This window comes from Ctenocephalides felis, unplaced genomic scaffold, assembly GCF_003426905.1.
Source record: "Ctenocephalides felis isolate EL2017-DRISC unplaced genomic scaffold, ASM342690v1 CF-g0.4_SCAFFOLD_01604, whole genome shotgun sequence".
Classification (NCBI taxonomy): Eukaryota; Metazoa; Arthropoda; class Insecta; order Siphonaptera; family Pulicidae; genus Ctenocephalides; species Ctenocephalides felis.
This window is the reverse complement of record NW_020537758.1, coordinates 25,839,920-25,859,221: the sequence shown is the minus strand read 5'-3', so window position 1 is coordinate 25,859,221 and position 19,302 is coordinate 25,839,920. Positions and strand designations below refer to the sequence as shown.

Sequence of the window (19,302 nt, the reverse complement as noted above, 5' to 3'; positions counted from 1 at the left end):
CAAGTTTATTTGACATGTTGCAATTGTCCGAGTAAAGTCTTTGCACAATACACCACATACGACTTATACTAGAGACTTTCGTGAATTTAGATTTTGATAATAACAGATATGAGGTGGAAGTACTATTGATAATTGCATGTATATAATTAAAGGATACATTGGCGCTGTAAATGAAATAATAACCTACAAAAGCACATATATAAATTATACTATTGATAATTTCATGTATATAATTAAAGGATACATTGGCGCTGTAAATAAAATGTTTAATTATGAAATTGATTCAAAATGGAGACCCTGAAAGAGATACTTATCAAACTATTCAATAGTACTTCCACAACACATTTTGCGATGAATTTCCTATATCATTATTATCTACTGAATTAATTAAACGAGTTGATGTACAAATTAACAGAATCCAATCAAAGATTTAATTAAAAAGTCTTAATTAGCGAGCACATGTTAATTCACAACAATTTCTTTGACAATCGAAGCAATTAAAGTTAGCAACATGTGTCAAAAAGTTTGTGGCCACTTGTACAATTTAAAGCGCGAAATTCAAATAGAAATTTAAAACATTGTCAAATTCACCTATTTGAATATGTACGGTAGAAGGCAATGTGTATAGTCTTTGAATATGTGATATGAATATATACGGTAAAAAAGCAAAGTCTTTAGATATATCTATGTATATTTATAATAAGTGGTACCTCTTACGAGCTTAATTTGTTCCCAAATCACGCTCGCATTTCGAATATCTCGTATCTCGAAACAATTTTTTCCATATCTATACAGTAAAATGCCACAAATTCGTACCAGCACAGCGCTTTTATAAATAATAAAAATAAATAAAACGTTTATTGCTAAGATCAAATACATATTCTGCAAAAATATAGCAATTTACTGAATAAAAATGACTAAATTATTATTATATTACTCATCATAGTTTCCTTATCTATGATATTAGTTGTTTCGCCTAAAAAAAAACTACTTCTTCCGCTAATTATATTGCAAAATCAAATTAGACATGTTTCGTCAAGCAATTTTTATACTCTATCCCTAGACAATATTGGAATACCCTGTAATATAATAATGTGGAATTATTATATTGTCTAGGACCCTGTGCTCTACCTCATTATTATATTGTCTAGGCTCATTAATGTTAAGGAACATAAGTTCGAATGTTACCTGTCAAAACACCAAACAAAACCTGTCAAACGCCATATTGTTTGGCTCGCGAGTTTACACTTTTTAGCCACCACGAGAAGTCACGGCGTTTTCACTGACATTTTTATGGACTTGCCGAACGCCTATTCAGAATATAAAAGTACCAAACAAACAAAGTGTAATAGGCTATTTATTAATCGTAATGGCTGATATTAATTCAGATGTAAATAGTGATATAGAACAAAATTATGCTCTCACAAATAACGATCCCAAAAATATACAAGAATTGACATTATACGTAAGTTTTTTATTTACATCAATATAGGTTAGAATAAGTATTGATTTATTTTCATTTACGTTTTGTTCAGGTACAATCTTTACTTCAAACAATACAAGATAAATTTCAAACCATGTCTGATCAGATAATAACTCGTATTGATGATATGGGCAATAGAATTGATGACTTAGAAAAAAACATAGCTGATCTTATGACCCAAGCTGGAGTCGAAGGCAATGATAAGTAATTCCGAAATAGTATTGTTAAGATCTGACATAAAATTTGTAATAAATAATTGAAATGAATTAATTTCACATCTTTGCAGAATTAATCAACACAACTAAATTACACTAAATGTTTTGATATCATGTTTATAATAGATCAATAAATTAATTGTAAAGGAAATATTTATTTATAATTGTAAAGGGAGGATGCTTGATCACTGCTGTCTTCATCTGTATCTTCATTATTCAGTTCATATTCATAATCTCCATTAGATATACCTTCCGAATTCAGCCGTTTATGACTTCTGCCCAAAGAAATTGATTCCATACTTCTATTCGCATTGCCCTTGTCTACCTGAAATATTTTAATGTTTTATTAAATCAAAATTGTCATATTATATAGTACAATTTTAGAATAATTGAGCAGAATAGTCAAACTACCTCATAGCGGTCTTCCAAATCATATTGGTTATCTAATCCACGTGAAAAAAATAGATCACCCATGGATTGTGAGGTCTGTGGCCTTTGTGAACGTTTTGAATTGTAATTTGTTTTTGATGTACTGCAATCATTAGAATTTTCACAACTTTGAATTTTCATGGATTTACAAAATTCCTATAAGTTCAAATTAATCATTATTTTCTATAAAAGTATAGGATCAGGATTTACATGAGTTACCCGATCCAGAGATCTGCTCAACTTTTGAAACTCCTGAATAATAGTATGAACAATATAAAAGTAGACCTGTGAAAAGGTCTGTAAATAATTTTATTTCAATAATACACTCATCATTACCTGAAAGTCGGATTGCTCATCTATGTTACTAATATCTTGATAGGCAGCTGTTAGTATTTCTAAAGCCTTTGCATGCAGAGACATTTCAATTTGAATGAAATCAATTAGAACTGATTTAACATCACGAATTTTCTGCTTCTCAAATGTTTCTGTTTGTTTCTCCAAATTTCTAATTGTTTTTAAAACTTCCATTGAACATTTAGATAAATCATGTTCTGCTAAAGCCTTTGCAAATGAATTAAGTCAATATTATATTTTATTTTCAATGAAATGCTGCTATATAAGTTTAATATGATTATGAAAAGGATACGATTTGCTGTTTATTTGCAGGAGATTTTTCTAAAATCTTATCTAAATTGCGTTTTTTACTAATTTCTTTATCTCTGGCGTTTAAAGAGTGTTTAAGTTCATCTTTTGCTGTTCTGCAAAATGAATCATAATTGGCAAGTTCCTGAATCACCTTTGTGTCGAGACGTATGACTTCAGTATCTCGGTGGTCGGACAGTAACGATAAAGCTCGGGAGAAATTAAGTAAGCCCTTACTAAGCGATATATTGATTTTTTCAGACATTGCATAGTTCTGAAATGATTTAGCCAGTTCATCACCTTTGTCTCGAACTCTGATATGGTTGAAGAAAAACAAAATTAAATATGGAAGACAAAATCTTATACATTTCTTATACCTTGCAGCTTTTCTTGTGTATGCACTGAGACTCGCACAAACTTCAGAAAAGTGTTTCTCTACTAATGAAACACGTTCAAAAATAAATTTAGATTGCTTTTCAGAAGCTGATAAATGTTTTTGACCTAATAAATACATTTTTATCTATAATATCTGTTACAGAATGACATTACATTTGTTTTCAATTTGAACTATGTTGACATATAATCTAGTTTCCATGACAACATGACTTTACTTTTTTTGGTACTGGCATTATTATTTCAAAAAGTGAAAAAACAAATATTATTTATTTATCTATATATTATTAATACAAAATAATTAGTATAATATACAATAAACATTAATTAAACTCCTGAAGGTGTATTTTCATTTACTTCACTTTCATCCATGTTAATACTTTCTGTGATAGTCCCACTTTCGGGAATTTTTCCAGTGTCATTTTGTTCAGTTCTTTTAAATGCGATCATTTTAAGTAAAGCTTTTGCTTCATTTTTATTCTGCAATAATAAAACATTTGTTACATTTGTTCTAATCTAGCAATAAAAAAATTAATATAGCATATATTTGCAAATACTAACATCATCATGGTCTAAGCATTTAAATGCATAATGACTTGCTTTCTCAAACTGATTTATACTAGCATGATATGTTGCTAAAAACTTATGAGCACTGTGTAAATCCACATTATCCGGTCGGAATTCATCTAAACAAAATTCAGTATATGCTGCTGCAGCACTGTCTCGTTCTCCCAACTTTTCATATAATTTGGCAGATTTCAACAAAGCCATCCCTTCAATGTCCCCAACATTATGAGCTTTATAGTAACATTTTAATGCATTCTGGTATAGTTCCAATCTTTCATATGCCTCACCCAGAGCAGTTAGCATTCTACTATCATTAGGCATCAATTGTTGTGCTTGTTTGTAATAATACAGACAGTAGAAAGGCATTTTAAGAATATCGTAGGTTTGACCCAAACCATACCATGCTCTAAAATCCCTTTTATTAACTTCTACAAAGTAATAATAAATATAAATAGGGCATCTCATTATATTATAACTATATTGAATTTTAACTATAACTTACCAATGGCAGATCTATAGCAATGAATGGCAGCATTAATGTTTTTCAGTTCTAGAAATTCATGACCCATAAGTGTCCAAGCGGATAGAAAATGGGGATTTAACCTTAGTGCACGCTGAAAGTATAAAATTGCCTTTTGATGTTCTTGACGGATGCTATAATAGTTAGCTAAAATAAAAATCTGTTTTAGCATTTTTTAGATCCAAATTTTCAAAACCTATTTTTATTTAGCGATATACTTACCTACAATACAGCATGTCTCAACCCTATATTTGTCAATATCTACAGCAGCATGTGCAAGTTGTGCTAACTCAGTTCTTAAGCCTTTTACATACAACACATTTGAATAAATGTCAATAGAATCAAGTCGATATGGATCATCATTTCTTAATTTTTTGAATATCTCTAATGCTTTATCTACATCTAAAAATTATCAGACAATGTTAATCAAATTGAAAATAATACCTTCATAAGGAACTAATAAAAAAATAATACCTCTTAAATTATGATTAGCAACAGCTAATTGAGCTAACACTTCATTACATTTATCAAAACCAGATCTTTGTAGTGCACTAAGCAATTCAATGGCTTCTTCATTCTGGATGAGTTCGAGATGCACCCGAATCAAGAAGAATGGTACCATCCAGTGTGAAGGCAATTGCAAAGAATTTAATTGTAACCTTTAATCAAATCAATATTTATATGAAAAATTATTAATTCATGATAACATTTTAATCCGATTACCTATTTGTGATGAGTGGTGCAAGTTCTAACCAAGCTCCCCATAATGTGGGTACAAGGGTTAGCGATTCCATTAAAATATCAACAGCGAGACTATTTAATTGCATTTTTTTCAGAACTATGCCATATAGATAAAGACAATAACCATCTAAACTATTAGTCTCTCTTTCTAACTAAAATTATCACAGTCTTAGTAATAAATCAACTTGTTTTATAATTATTTAACAACTTACCTTCAACATATTGTACAATTCTTTATGAATATTATTATTGTAAGCTGAGGATACTGTAGGTTCATTCAGGTTATCTATCTTTTTCTTCTCGGCTGAAGTATATTTAGAATAATAATATAAAAACCTTGCCTTTTCATCTGTGCACGGTTCCAAAATATTTGCTGCTCTAATAAATAAAAGAGTTCATTTTTGGTTCTTATAGGTACATAAGATTTTTAATTTTAGATATAGAATACCTATCATATTCTTGACATTGAAAATACATCCTTCCCAAAATGTATGCAGCCCTATCATCGTGCTTTACAGGTTTTGAGTTTTCAACATCGTCTAGAGGCACTGATGAAAGACCAAAATTTAAATCAGCTAACCATTTTGCATTTTGTTCGAGGCCTCTGTCAAAACATTCATAAATAGCTGATTGTAACTCTGATTTTACAATCTTTAAGTCTATCCTCTCAATATATTCAGTCATATCGAAAATTTTTGAAGAGGCTTAGGCTTTTGAAGATTTCCTAGAATTATTTATTTTTAAGTGCTTTAATTTTACGTTTTCGACAATAATAATATCACAGAATTTGACATTTAATTATATTTATATTTTGACAGCGTTCACTGGTTAAAACCGTTGAAGTATTTTTCCAACCTGTCAAATTCACAGAACAGCCAATACAAAAATATCGAAATTTGTAGGTTAAAAAGGTTAGAAATAACAACAAAATTTCCTTAAAAATTGATTATAAAATCATGAAATTAAAATTGGGTTCTTGAAAATATTTTCAAAGTTTAGAGTGGACGATCAACAGTGTCGAAGTGCATTTTTCGTTTAAGTATTTTATTGAATAATAGTCTGTGATATGATAAAAAGTATATTTTCAAATTAATGATCATCGTAAATATTTTAAAATACAACAAGATGAGACATATTAAAATGAGTAATGCGTTGCAAATATCAATACAAAAGCTCTACTTTCGTATTAATATTTATTCAAGCGCTTATATAATTTGCCATTTTCCAATTTTAAAATTGAAAGGTAATTTATATGCAATCTATATATGTACCTTATTGATTTCACTTACATGCAATGCTATTAACTATTCTTTTTGATTTCGATTCAACACACAATCATTTTGTGAGCTATGTTATATATTATACATTAAAACTTCCATTATCTACTTTTAATCGTGATCAGTTACATTCCTTTCGGTCTTTTCTTTTATTCATGGTTAAGCAGCCTCGAAGCATTCTATTTAACTTATTAATTAGTTAACCATGAGATATGTTCAAAATAGTATTTTTAGATTTCTTAATATGTAATAGATAAATATAATGAAAACCATATTTCCAAATTGCCTAATTTCACTTTATGAAACAAAATGCTCAATGATTTCATTTTTTAAATATTTTCTTAAATTTAAAGTGTAAAAAACGTACTTTGGAATAATTACAACTTAAATATTTAAGCAAGCATTTAATGATCATTAATGTAAAATGAAAAATGCATGTAATAGAATTTGAAGTATAATATCTTTTGTTTCAATCTAAAAAAGTTAGAGAAATATGCTATATACAATATTCAATTGTTTTCTAAAAACAAATATTGCATTGCTATATTATATGTAATAATATTACTTGTTTGAAATTTGTTAATAAGTCTTAACTTATAATCATTTTTTTCAGGAATCAGGCAGCGACATGAATTCAAACATGGATATCAAAAATGTATATGAAGCCAATGAGCAGACATCAGAATCTTCTAATAATACGACTAGTAATTGTTTTGAAAACTTAGACAGCTGCATGAATAATTCTTCTAGGTATGAGAATAATTATAAATATAAAATAGAAAATGAATTGAGGTACGCATGATTTTAAACCTCTTTTGTAGTATACAAAGTACTGACCTCAATATTTAAGTTTTTTTTCCACTTTGATGGATTAAATATATTTATGATAATTACATGTTTTGTGTCAAAAGAAGCATTGGAATTTTTTTAGATCTTTTTTATGACTGAAAATATTTTTTGTCCTAACTTCTACTTCTGAAATAAGTATATTTTGTTAAACTAAATTCAACACTTTTATAAGCGTATCATATGAATTTTCCATACCAGTTCCCCTCATCTTCATAATCCAACTCAAAATACTCCCAACCTGATTGATCTTTCATTTGGAACCGATCCTCCTAATGTTGGCCGTGATGTATTTGGGTGTGAATTTTGTGACCTAGAACCATGTATGGTGCAAGGTGCTTTGCAGCACGCTAGACGATCGTCTTTTGAATTATCTTCGGCTATTAGACAAATTCCAATAAGAATGATTTGTGAGGAAATTGGATTGAAAGATCTGATTTTTGAAGACAAAAGTTATGAAACATCAACTAATGTGCGTAGTTTATTTTATTAATGCCAGGAAAAATATAGTTCTAAGTTACTCATCATATAAATATAATCTAGAATAAATTTTACAATTTCATTATTAATTATTAACCATATAGTGTTGAGTTTGATGCACATAATAGTCCACTCGCTTATATTTTTGATGACTATCATAAAATTATATACTTAAAATATTAACTAAATAGTAATAAACAAGATCAATCTAAATTTTATTTGAAAGACAAATGTTGTATATTGTGGTGATGTTGATTTTAACATATTTATCTGGATAATATATACATATATATATATATATATATATATATATATTTGTGATATGAGTGGAACCAATATTAAATATTAAATATGAACAATACAACACTCAGATTTTTAACACACACTTTATTATGTAATTACAGACTTTTCGAGACCATGGTATGACTCATCTTCAGTGTAATTTCAAAAACAGTTACTTATATACTACACATTCCTTAATATTTTATTTAAATTACATTTAATTTTTGATATACAAAAATCACCAACTATCCCTTGCAATGCTTGACTCAGTACTAAAACATGTGACACTTACAGAAATATTCTAAACAAATCTTAAGTATCAAGATGGAGAACAGGATGGGTATTATTATAATGTAAATTCTCTTCAATAAATTAATCTGTTTTCATATTGTTGATTTTAGTATGCGATCACGCACTCCTCTTGTTTACATATGACATGCATGCCATTGTCTCGAAACATCGGTAATTACCAAATAAAGTGTGTGTTCAAAAACTGAGTGTTGTATTGTTCATATTTAACATATATATATATATATAATTATCACTCACTCTGTTAATAACAAAAAATATATTTATTAGAAAAATACTTATTCTAACGTTTTAAAATTATTAGAATAATACATCAAATGGAACTAGCTCCTCCACTGATAATCTAGAGAATATTGAACCGCCTATGGAATGCGATGTATTGGCTCTGGCATGTATTGCCGAGGAACTTACTTTAGAGCCCGAAGTCGAGAATTGAATCATAGATCCGGTGCTTACGTGGAATATGTCAAGATCTTCGCATATATTTTGATTTGAGGACTCAATTACAGATTTGAAGAGAAATTTAGATTAGAAGAAAAGAAAATTGCAGTAAAAAATCTGTAGAACTTATTTGAACAAAAAATCTATTTGGTGCAGTATCCATTGTCACAAATAGAAATGTTACTAAACATTTAATACACAATATGGAATTATTATAAACGAATTTTAATTTTCAAGTTTATATTTATGATTGACTAAAGTTAATGTATATTTCCAAACTATTGCCATTTATTACCATTGAAAATCAAACTAAACTTACTTTGCGAAAACATTTAAAATGAGACAATGACCCAGTATGGCTTATTATTTCTCTGCGTATTCAAACAAAAATGGTAACTAATGAAAGGTTTTTGTAGCCTTTTAATATAAATTTGTCCTGAAATATATATTCTCTTACTGCTAGCACCAGTACTCATATTTTATAAATCTTTATTAATCATCACAGAAATATGACAAATTATTACAAAACATATATTACAATTAAGTATAATATTCACAGCACTACTGTATTTAATAATTCATTACAATACATTGTTTCATATAAATAAATTATATAAGTTATAGCTAAACTAAAGAAATATCTTATGATCTACATATTGCACAAGTTTTATGATTAAATCATGATTGTCATTATCAAGCTAAATTTAAATACAAAAATAGTATATTCTTAATAACAGTATTATCTCAAATCTTTCATTAAAAAGCCACTAATACCAAATATTGGCATTCGCATCAATATTAACAAGACGATTGTTGTAGTTAATTGTCGGTAATTGCTTATATTGAACTACTTCACAAAAAGGTTCATTTAAATTTTTGATATAGTTATTCATTTCTATATGCCGTCCATTATGCCATCCTGTGCGCATTTGTGGCAAAACACCATTTTGATTCACTAACCTGGTATATTCAGTCTTAGTTGAAGTAGTTGAATAAATATTATGTATGTGGTGAACTTGTTGGGGTTGCAACGAGATTCTTCTGTCTGCAATCCTATTGGGACTTGATAATTTTTGACTAACAATTACATCTTTCTGCTTGGCCATCGCAGGCTGTTCTTTCGGTTTGGCCGTCGTCAATTTCAAGCTGCGAAAAGCAGAAGATAATCTTCTGTCAAAATAGTCGATTTTTCTCTCTTGGGATAGATTTTGAACATTCGTTGGTGTAGCTCGAGCTGGTGTGGCTCGTACTGGTGAAGCCTGGACCGGCGATACTTTAGCTTTTGGACTGACTACTCTTTGCAAACGGGATAAAAATGATGTCTTGGTAGGCGTTTCAACCGCTGCCTGAGCTTTTACTACTGGAGGTTTTTCTGCTGTTAAAATTGGTTTTGGGCGCTTGTCTCTGGTTGTTTCTTTAGCTCTGCTTAAGCATGTGTATCGTGGAAACCATGTAGGCGTTGTTGCACTTGCTATAACGTCTCCATTTGTGGCCATCGGGCCAATATTGTTGTCGAATTCATCGGCCCAAAACAAGTACTGCTTTTCATCAAATTGCTGGCTGTAATAAAAATATATGTTAATACATGCTGAAAATTGAAGAAATAAATGCTCTTATTATTAATTAAATATGTATTGCCGTTATACGTTTTATAGTACGACACGAAATTCTTGTAATACATTGCAATTTTCTTTATCTTATGTTACGTTGTATCAATAATTAAAATTGCAGAATATTTAAAACGCGTACAGCATGTAGTCTAAAAAGTAACAAAATAGAATTTAAAAATATATATTTACCTTGCATATTCTGAGGATTTTTTCTCTGGGAAGGGTTTTGGGCTGGAACTACGTGGTGGTAGAGAGTCAACAATTATTTTGCTAAGTGCCTCTCCAAATTTTTCAATATCTTCGTCGACGCGACAATAATTTGCACTATGAGGGAAATGGTGCTGTTTGTCACAATGGATGCCTTTGGAACACCTGGCGGTCCGTTTGATTTGCTGGCTATATCTGGTCGGATCTCTTCGCTACAATTAAAAATGAATCAATTAAAAATGCATGTTATAGTTTTTTTCTATTTTTAAATATTTATGATATAACGAAAATTTTGAATTACCGGAAAATGAATACTGTAAATTATAATGTGACAAATGAAATATTTTGCCACCGATAATTTTCAAAGTGAAATCGCTTTGCAAATTATAAAGGTCCTACAAATCGTTGTCAAAAATTATATGCACAATTTATATAATCTTCAACAACAAGTTTAAACCTAAAGGATACGATTATTGGTTCAGGTACTGCGCAAAAATTTTACGGACGTTTCCAAAAATATTATTAAGCAAAAAATCCAGAAATACTTCGTATTATATATTTATTCAAAGTTGGGCTTTTATTATTGTCTGTGCAATATCAAAGAAGGGTATTATGAGTGCGGTGAAATAGATTAACCAGGTCAATTGTTACCTGAACAGGTAACGAGACGACTGATGTCTAAGTAACGGTAAATAACATTTGAATCGGCGTAGTAGAAACAGTATTGAATATATAAATTTAAATATATATATATATATATATATATATATATATATTATATTAAAATTATATATATATATATATATATATATATATATATAGAAAAATCGGCTATTAAATATGCATGTTCACATTATAAATTTTTTGTGGTGCAAAACTAAAAATATATTATAACCATGTACTTAATATATTATTTGAGTATAAATATATTATAAAATAATATATATTTAAGTTAATCATTTGTTCTTAATTTTCTAAACTAAAGAAAAAAATTGCCAAGAAAATACTGCAACTGATTATGGTTCTAGAACCTCTTACATACATACATAATAATTAAAGTTTACAAGCAAAAATGATATCATTATGATTGAATAAAATTTATTGAAAATGTCTCGATTAGATTGATAAATATTATTAATAATAAAATAATATCAAATATTTTTATATAAAAATTGAAATTAGGAAACTTAGGGTACGAGAATCATCTCATAAGCAATTGCAATTTCATTATGGCCGTATTTTCGATTTTCAAAGAACAATAAATTTTACTTACACTAAAATATGCTGGATGGATATCCATATTTCTTCTTCTAAATAACTATACACTATTTTTTTCAATTAAATTATCTGTTATTTCTTTTACAAATTATTTCCGACACTGACAGTTCAAGGTAATATTTGGTACTGATCCTTCCCGGGATGGAGGTCAGTTTTATAAAGGATTAAAAATTAGCCAGCCCCTTTTTGTGTCACCAAGCTCCACCCCTCATTCGGGGGTGCTGCGATGTTGTTGAGGATTAAATTAAATGAATATCAAATGTTTATATGCAAAAACGAAATCGCAAAATGAATAACAATTACGAAATATTGATTTTCACGCCGTTTGCTAAACTTCTAATTGAAAAGCTCATACGCCATTTTGGAAAACTACATGTGTATTGTTGCCAGATTACGAATTTTTACACGAGTTATTTTTTTTAGGTGTTGACTTAACAAATTTCAAGACAAATATTTTTTTTCAAAAGTTGTTATTGCTTTCTATGCAATTTATTAAAATCATTTGTGAATTAACTTCCGGAAAGAGTTAATTTTCGCCAGTAGGTCCGATTTACTAATTTTATATTTTTTAGACGTTTAAGGTAATTGTGAATCGTTTGACCACATCATTTGAAAAAAATTATGTGTATGTGTGACAAAATTTGATCTTTTGTAATCGTAATTCGGTTTACGGCGTTTTTGTAAACACCAGTCTGTACATTGTTCAATTTATTTTTGATGATTTTTTCATTTTCTAAATGTACTAAAATATTATAAACCTACGAGAAGTGGTTTCATTATTAACATTCATTGAAGCTTGGTTTTTAGAACAGCGTCATCTATGTTCTATTCTGTATTTCCTACTGATTACAGTTAACGTACACATTTAATTTTTTAGTATATGAAGTAAAATCAAATGTGTTCAATAATTAATTCAATTGGAGGAATTATGAATTTAATTAATTTATATTAAATTGCATGGATGAGTTTTGTGTGAAACTGAAAACTTTATTTTTGAAATAAACAGTTAACAATTTTATCTAAATAGGTGGATCAGTAAGAATTTTATAAATTTTATAAATAGCTTAATATAAATTTTTATTGATTTTATCTTCATATTTAATATCTTATTTTAACTATCTTCATAATTTAATTATTGCTCACATCGGGAAAATTAATACTAAATGAATTTTAGCTCTTTTTGAGAAATCGATTCAAAAGATCAGATTTTGGCACACATAAACACAAACTTACTTATTTCAATGTTGAGGTCAAACGATTCAGAACGACTTGAAACGCCAAAAAATCAGCAAATAAAATTTTCTGGCGTAAACAAGCTTCACCTTAGAGAAGTTACTAATAAGGGATTGATTTATTATAAATGTTATAAAATACAACTATTAACTATATAAGATTATAAGGGAGGGCTGTATACTATTAAATAGAAGTCAATAAAACATATTAAAAAAAAACTGTATAAGGTCTTTATTTTATCGAGTAATAATAGTACGAATCATATAATCCAATTTCAAAATTATAAAAATTAACTTAAAAGTTAATTTTGATAACTGCTGCTGAGAAGATCATGATAATATATACATACTCTCATCCATTTCAATTAGTAGTTTAAGAATATTCTTGCTAATAATTTGAGAATTTATATCATTTAGTAAATTATATTGTTGGTTATAAAATTATTATTAATATAAACAAATTAAATTTACCTAGTTTAGTTACAATTGCGTACAGAAAATAAGCAAAGTACACAGTTTAAATTCACTACCGATTTTGTAAAACAGTATTCTTGGAAGTAATTATTATAATCGACACGAAGTGATATTTAAATAAAAACCAAGCATACTTATGTGTTTTCTTCTGCAAAACTAAATTGCAACAATTAGTTAAATGAATATCATTTATGTCATGCTATTTAAGGCGCATCTCATTGTAATGAAAAGATGCAGCATTGTTAAAAGTTCTTAGAAATGACCAAAAACTGAGCGAGCGCAATTATTTTACGAATATATTTTTGGGAACGATCAGAGAATTTCTCGGAACTTAAATTAACGGAATTGAATTGGAAATAAGAAATATCCGCAAAGTAAATGGAAAAATAAAGATCCATACTACGTAATCTACGTAATATCTTAAAGCATAATTTTTTTTTATTAAAAGTGCTGTACGGATATGAATTTTCTACAGGCAAATTTTAATCCAAATTCCTTCATGTATAAGATTTTAATAAAATCATTAAAATTTTCTATTTGTACATACGTTTATATATTACAATAGCTTATGGGATATTACTGCATCCTGATTGCTTTTTTAAGGAGTTAAAAATGTGCTTATTTTTTATCTGCTGTGATTATATAATCGCATATATGTATTATATACAGTTAATAGTCATAAATTCATTGTATGTGAATTTATTACAATAGTAATACCTATCAGGGTATACTATTGAAATAGTAAATGCTGTTAAAAACAAATATTTTGATCTAATATTGTATTAAAATTTTTAAAGTATTGCTAAGTAACTAAGAGAATTTATTGGATTTCTTGATATGTAAGGTGGAATTTACAGGTTTTGTGAAAATTAACTCTCCATGGGCAGAATTTTTGTTTTACATCTAAAAAACTAGGAAAACAAAAAATCAGTAATCATAAACCATAAGCCTATGCAAATGAAAAAAATGTTGGCATACACTTTTTGGCAGCAATGAAATATGTGAAGTCATAATTAGAAAAAAGCCATAATTATTTAGTAAAATATCGGAAAATTTAGGATATAACCTGAAAGTTACGCGGATCCATAGATGCTTATTCTAATAAGTTTGATTTTCCAAAGCTATAAGTTTCCAGTTATTTAATTAATCATCTGCACGTTTCAATGGTAAATGTGGTCACAGACTGCATAATAACAAATTGTTACACTTGTTAGCCATGCATAGGATTCTCTCACGTATTATTATAAACTAATAATGAAATAAAAATATATTATCATGAATATATCCCAAGATTTGACTCCTAATTACCTTTTCCTTCGTTTCTACATCTGACAAATCATTCTCTGATGATGGAAATACTCGTGCGTATCTAAAGAGGACAACGCCGTCTTGTCGACGTCGATAATTACATTGGATCGATTTTATTACCCATTGTTGGATATTTTCGATTTATTCAAAAATTTGTTCCGGGATTCAAAACTGTATCGTTTCGGTATGAGATAGAGTCGGACTAGGATAGTTGTCATATTTTTTTATACCAATCAAAATTTTATATGGTCAATATATTCTAACATCACGTACCTAAAAAAATAAATAATTAAAACCAATATTTAATTATTATTATTTGAATCACCTACCAAGTTGCTTTTTATCAATGTTATATATCAACATGTGGTGTTGCGCTCATTGCTTTGTTCCAAAATATACCTCTTCACATTTTTTAATTAACATGTTAATTAAAAAAAATGTAATTATATATATATATATATATATATATATATATATATGTATATACATAATAGTATAAATATAAATATTTGTAAATAGTAGAAAGATTGTCCATCCCCTTGTCTCACGATCAGGTAATTTTTATACTGATCCTTTTTACCTGAATTCCGTGCAATAATTACAACTTGTTACATCTTATTGTCAGTTATTTTATATATTACGTCATAATATTCCACATAGAAAATCCTCGATAAAATTTTAGGATATTCAATAAAAGTATCTGCTAAAAATTGCAGGGTCAGATTTTTTAAAAACAAATGTAATAAACAAAACAGAAAAGTCAGTACAATCTGAACAAAAATGGGTTTATAATAGTTATTTACTATAAGCAATCCATATTTTTTCGATTATCTCTAGATTTTATCTTACGTTTTCAAAAATCCATCTCTGCTTTCTAAACCATTTTCTTTGCCTTGTATATAATCTTAAATAAATTTATATTCACAATGCATTAGAAATATTCTGGAATAATTGGATGGATCTAATGAGTAGAGTATTTATCAAACTTATAATACCACAAAGTATTTATGCGTTAAAATTCTGTGATAGGAAATATATATGATGTTTTTAAAATTTAGATATATAAGAATGGAACAAAATCGTTTTAAAATATAGAGACTTGATGAGTATCAAGATTTCAAAATTATTGCGACACATTTTCAAAAGTTCCTAAATCAGATTTCTTAATGATTAAGTTGATTATTACATATATCGTAATATTTATAAAATTTCCAAATCTGATGAAATGAATTCGACATTGGGTGTTATAAGTTCTTACATTATATATTTTAATTAAATTCAATACAATTTTATTTAAAATTTTGAAAATTTTTAAACATGTAATGAAATAAAAATTAAAGTAAGTTGGATTTCAGATAATATATCTGAAAATATATGGAAAATTGTGTAATTAAAACCAATGCAAATTTTATATTAAAAACAAAGTTTTGGTACGAAATCCTAAGAAATAATTTATAACTAATAAAAAAATAAATATAAATTTGATTTTCAAATGCAACACAAACAATCTCAAGATATCTCAACCAATTATACTATTTTCATTTGATTTGCTTCAATCATAATTGAACAAATCATTGATGCTGAAAAAGATCTTATTTACAAAACGTTTTACATGAAATTAGTTTTACAATTTAGTGCCGGTTTTTGTGTCGCATCGACCGAAACGAATTCACAGCGTTAAATTCGTTGACAGTAGAAATGTTTGATCTGATGACTTTATTAAAATAATAGATCCACAGGAAATTTACAAGAAAATGAAGAATTTAAAATCAAATTGAAATTTATTCGTTTTTTATTCAATGAATCACAAAATTCGCAGGAATCTACACATACTAAAATATGAAATGAAAAATTTATGAACATACTTATGTGGGTCAGAAAAGTTTTAATGATTGTATAATAAATATTTTTATTTTTCATATTTAAATTTATATAAATATGGAAATTCTATTCACGTACCTATAAATATGTAAATTCAATTTATTAATTTAATTTATTATTTGAAAGCTACATTATTTATATTAAAACAGGGTTTTTATTACTTTTTGATATAGTCATAATTAACAATTTTGCACAACGTTTTTTTTCATAATTAACTTCCCGTTGGGTAAGTTATAGTAATGGTTCAAAAATCGAAATGCATATTTTTTCGTTTCCAGACCTCCTGAACAATTTGGCAAACCTTAGAAACAATTGATGTATGTGTGTGTGGGTGAAGTTTGTGTTTAGCATAGATACATTTTTTTGTCCACGATTTTGAAAGAAAACCATTTCTATTCATGGGGGACGCGCCGGTTAATTTTTGCCAAAGCCAGGTCCAGCCGTTTTGGAAATATATGAAAAATGTGCAAAAAAAATTGAAACTTAGTTATTGAGATATCGAAACATTCGATTTGAATGGTTTAAACAACACTTTACTTAAATTAACGGAGTGAAACATTGATTAAATTTTTGCAAATGCAGGTCTAGGGATTTCGGAATTACAGGGGAAAAAATAAACAAATTGATTGTGGTATGAAATGATCATTACAAATCATTTCTTTTGTTTCATATACATAAAAAATATTGATACTCTGATGACAAGTAGACAAGTGGAAAAGTAGACAGGTATACAAGCAGATAAATAGGAAAATAGATATGTAGCAGGTAAAAAGGTAGAAAATATACAAGTAAACAGGTAAAAGGGTGGACGGGTAGGCAGATACAAAAGTACACAGACAGTCACTTAGGCGGTAAAACGAGTTTATAATCAAACAAGATCATATACAATTAAAATATTCATTAATTAAATCGGTTATTTACACATATCTGAAAGTTCATGCAACTTGCCTCAAGGCAAAATGCCCCTTGCACCTTGTTTATTTTTATACTGGAACTCGCGGTTGTTATTATCATTTTTTACATTTTTTCTCCGATTTATATTTGCTCCTTAATTATATTGTGCTTTCAATATTACAAATCTACAAACCTTAAAAATAATCGTTTTAAACAGTTTTTTTTATTTTATTTTATATCTCTGATTGAAATATTTTATTAAACAAATATAAATGAGTTAATAAGAGATGTAAAATACGAATTCATTAGAACTGTTTGCATTTTAAATAAAAAAACTTCACTTTTTTCAACCGAATATAATGATTAATGTTCTAAAAACTGTAGACAATATCCGGTGTTACATAAAACTGATCGAAAAACGAGAAAAAACATAATTAACTTTACTCAGAGAACATCTAAAGTTGATTTCATGACAGTGTTTATTTTACCAAAACAAATATGCTTGTCGAACCATAATTGTTGCGGTGGAAAAAGCATACAGTTGAATTAACTTTTAGATTGATTCAATTTTAAATGCCTAAAAAAGTTTATTTTTACGCTAATCATTTGAAATAAAATTTAGAAGAATTTAGTTTTCTGGTGTTAATATACTATTTTACAATTAACATATTAAATCTTAATTTCTTTTTTTATATTTTTCTGATCCAAAACTCGTCGCTTTGCCGGAAGCTTCATACCATAAAATTATCTTCAAAGGTGTTTCGTTGCTCACAATTCAGAATCATCAGTTTTTGGTATAATGAACACTGACAACATTGCAATTATTTCATTACGTGTTATTTTTTAATTGCAAAAAAGAGTACAAGTATTTTTTGAAAAAAATTTAACCGTCATCTCAGATTATCAGCGCCGGGTATAGAGGAGAACAATGGACATTGTAAAAATGATCAATTAAATTTAATTTAATTTAACTCCAATTTTGATTATTAAAATTATTGTCAGATATGAGACAAAATAAATTCTACTATTTCAAATTATTTTATTTTTTTAAATTTCAGTTGTACCTGTTTTTAACTTTACAAGATGTCGGTGGCATTTTTCTCAATAAAAGTTGTGTGTTCCTCGATATGTTTAATTTAAGTTTATTCGACATAAACAATATGAATTAGTTTTAACAACGTTTAACATTGTCACGTTAGAAATTTGATATTTTGGCCCAAACCATTATTCCAAATTTCAATGGTATTTTTATAATTACACAAAATTAATGAGTCTTTTCGTAGACCAATAATATTTTAGAATGTTTTTTAGGACCGCGAACTTTATCATCAAAAATTTGTCATCAAAATTGTAAATAATTATATTTAATTTAATTAAAAAACATATAGTATCTTTTTCTGTAGTCATAAATTTTGTTTATATTTATATTTATATATATATATATATATATATATATATTTTGTATATAATTTTTAAGATAAACAATGATTACCCGATGAATCAAATCGCTTTTATATTAATTTATATATTTTGTTATTTTTGCATGACAATTCAACAATGATTCTTTTTCCACCTTATTTAGATGGCAACCCAATGGTCTATCATCTATATGTGATAGATATTTTTATATATACCGAAAGACCGTTTTTACCTGGAAACATTTTAGATCTATATTTCCAAAATATGTAAATTCATGGATATCGGTTATTATAGTATATAGTAGGTTCATACTTTTAACATCATAATTTATAAATGTTTTATAAACATTAATTAAAATTTGTATTGACAGATCA

At 27.6% G+C, this 19,302-nt stretch overlaps 4 protein-coding genes across 4 annotated transcripts; 1 reads left to right on the top strand and 3 right to left on the bottom strand.

The window, feature by feature from the left end:
- The first annotated feature begins 1,180 nt into the window (after positions 1 to 1,180).
- On the top strand, positions 1,181 to 8,724 carry LOC113372274 (heat shock factor-binding protein 1). Its single transcript, XM_026612602.1, has 4 exons — positions 1,181 to 1,465; positions 1,536 to 1,687; positions 6,881 to 7,017; positions 8,489 to 8,724. Exons 1-3 carry the CDS (start codon positions 1,370 to 1,372, stop codon positions 6,897 to 6,899), a joined length of 267 nt encoding a protein of 88 aa, XP_026468387.1. The 5' UTR covers positions 1,181 to 1,369; the 3' UTR covers positions 6,900 to 7,017; positions 8,489 to 8,724.
- LOC113372671 (protein FAM92A) lies at positions 1,853 to 3,283 on the bottom strand. The gene is made up of 6 exons (XM_026613024.1): positions 3,147 to 3,283; positions 2,774 to 3,083; positions 2,464 to 2,688; positions 2,347 to 2,379; positions 2,110 to 2,283; positions 1,853 to 2,023 (listed from the first exon to the last, which is right to left on the bottom strand). Exons 1-6 carry the CDS (start codon positions 3,281 to 3,283, stop codon positions 1,853 to 1,855), a joined length of 1,050 nt encoding a protein of 349 aa, XP_026468809.1.
- On the bottom strand, positions 3,490 to 5,743 carry LOC113372670 (cell division cycle protein 23 homolog). The gene is made up of 8 exons (XM_026613023.1): positions 5,439 to 5,743; positions 5,203 to 5,368; positions 4,973 to 5,142; positions 4,724 to 4,908; positions 4,472 to 4,651; positions 4,232 to 4,396; positions 3,724 to 4,157; positions 3,490 to 3,642 (listed from the first exon to the last, which is right to left on the bottom strand). Exons 1-8 carry the CDS (start codon positions 5,672 to 5,674, stop codon positions 3,490 to 3,492), a joined length of 1,689 nt encoding a protein of 562 aa, XP_026468808.1. The 5' UTR covers positions 5,675 to 5,743.
- Positions 8,725 to 9,392: 668 nt separating the features above from the next.
- LOC113373577 lies at positions 9,393 to 11,742 on the bottom strand. Its single transcript, XM_026613867.1, has 3 exons — positions 11,716 to 11,742; positions 10,425 to 10,654; positions 9,393 to 10,185 (listed from the first exon to the last, which is right to left on the bottom strand). Exons 1-3 carry the CDS (start codon positions 11,740 to 11,742, stop codon positions 9,393 to 9,395), a joined length of 1,050 nt encoding a protein of 349 aa, XP_026469652.1.
- Positions 11,743 to 19,302: the final 7,560 nt, after the last annotated feature.

Coding starts and splice junctions, on each gene's coding strand:
- LOC113372274 (XM_026612602.1), top strand. CDS start 1,370: ATGGCTGATATTAATTCAGATGTAAATAGTGATATAGAACAAAATTAT. Junction 1,466..1,535: donor TACAAGAATTGACATTATAC/GTAAGTTTTTTA, acceptor CGTTTTGTTCAG/GTACAATCTTTACTTCAAAC.
- LOC113372671 (XM_026613024.1), bottom strand. CDS start 3,283: ATGTATTTATTAGGTCAAAAACATTTATCAGCTTCTGAAAAGCAATCT. Junction 2,380..2,463: donor ATGAGCAATCCGACTTTCAG/GTAATGATGAGT, acceptor ACTATTATTCAG/GAGTTTCAAAAGTTGAGCAG. Junction 2,284..2,346: donor TGAGCAGATCTCTGGATCGG/GTAACTCATGTA, acceptor TTGAACTTATAG/GAATTTTGTAAATCCATGAA.
- LOC113372670 (XM_026613023.1), bottom strand. CDS start 5,674: ATGACTGAATATATTGAGAGGATAGACTTAAAGATTGTAAAATCAGAG. Junction 5,369..5,438: donor CAATGTCAAGAATATGATAG/GTATTCTATATC, acceptor TTTATTTATTAG/AGCAGCAAATATTTTGGAAC. Junction 4,158..4,231: donor TTGCTATAGATCTGCCATTG/GTAAGTTATAGT, acceptor ATTACTTTGTAG/AAGTTAATAAAAGGGATTTT.
- LOC113373577 (XM_026613867.1), bottom strand. CDS start 11,742: ATGGATATCCATCCAGCATATTTTAGT. Junction 10,655..11,715: donor TCCATCCAGCATATTTTAGT/GTAAGTAAAATT, acceptor TTTTAATTGTAG/CGAAGAGATCCGACCAGATA. Junction 10,186..10,424: donor AAATCCTCAGAATATGCAAG/GTAAATATATAT, acceptor TTTTTATTACAG/CCAGCAATTTGATGAAAAGC.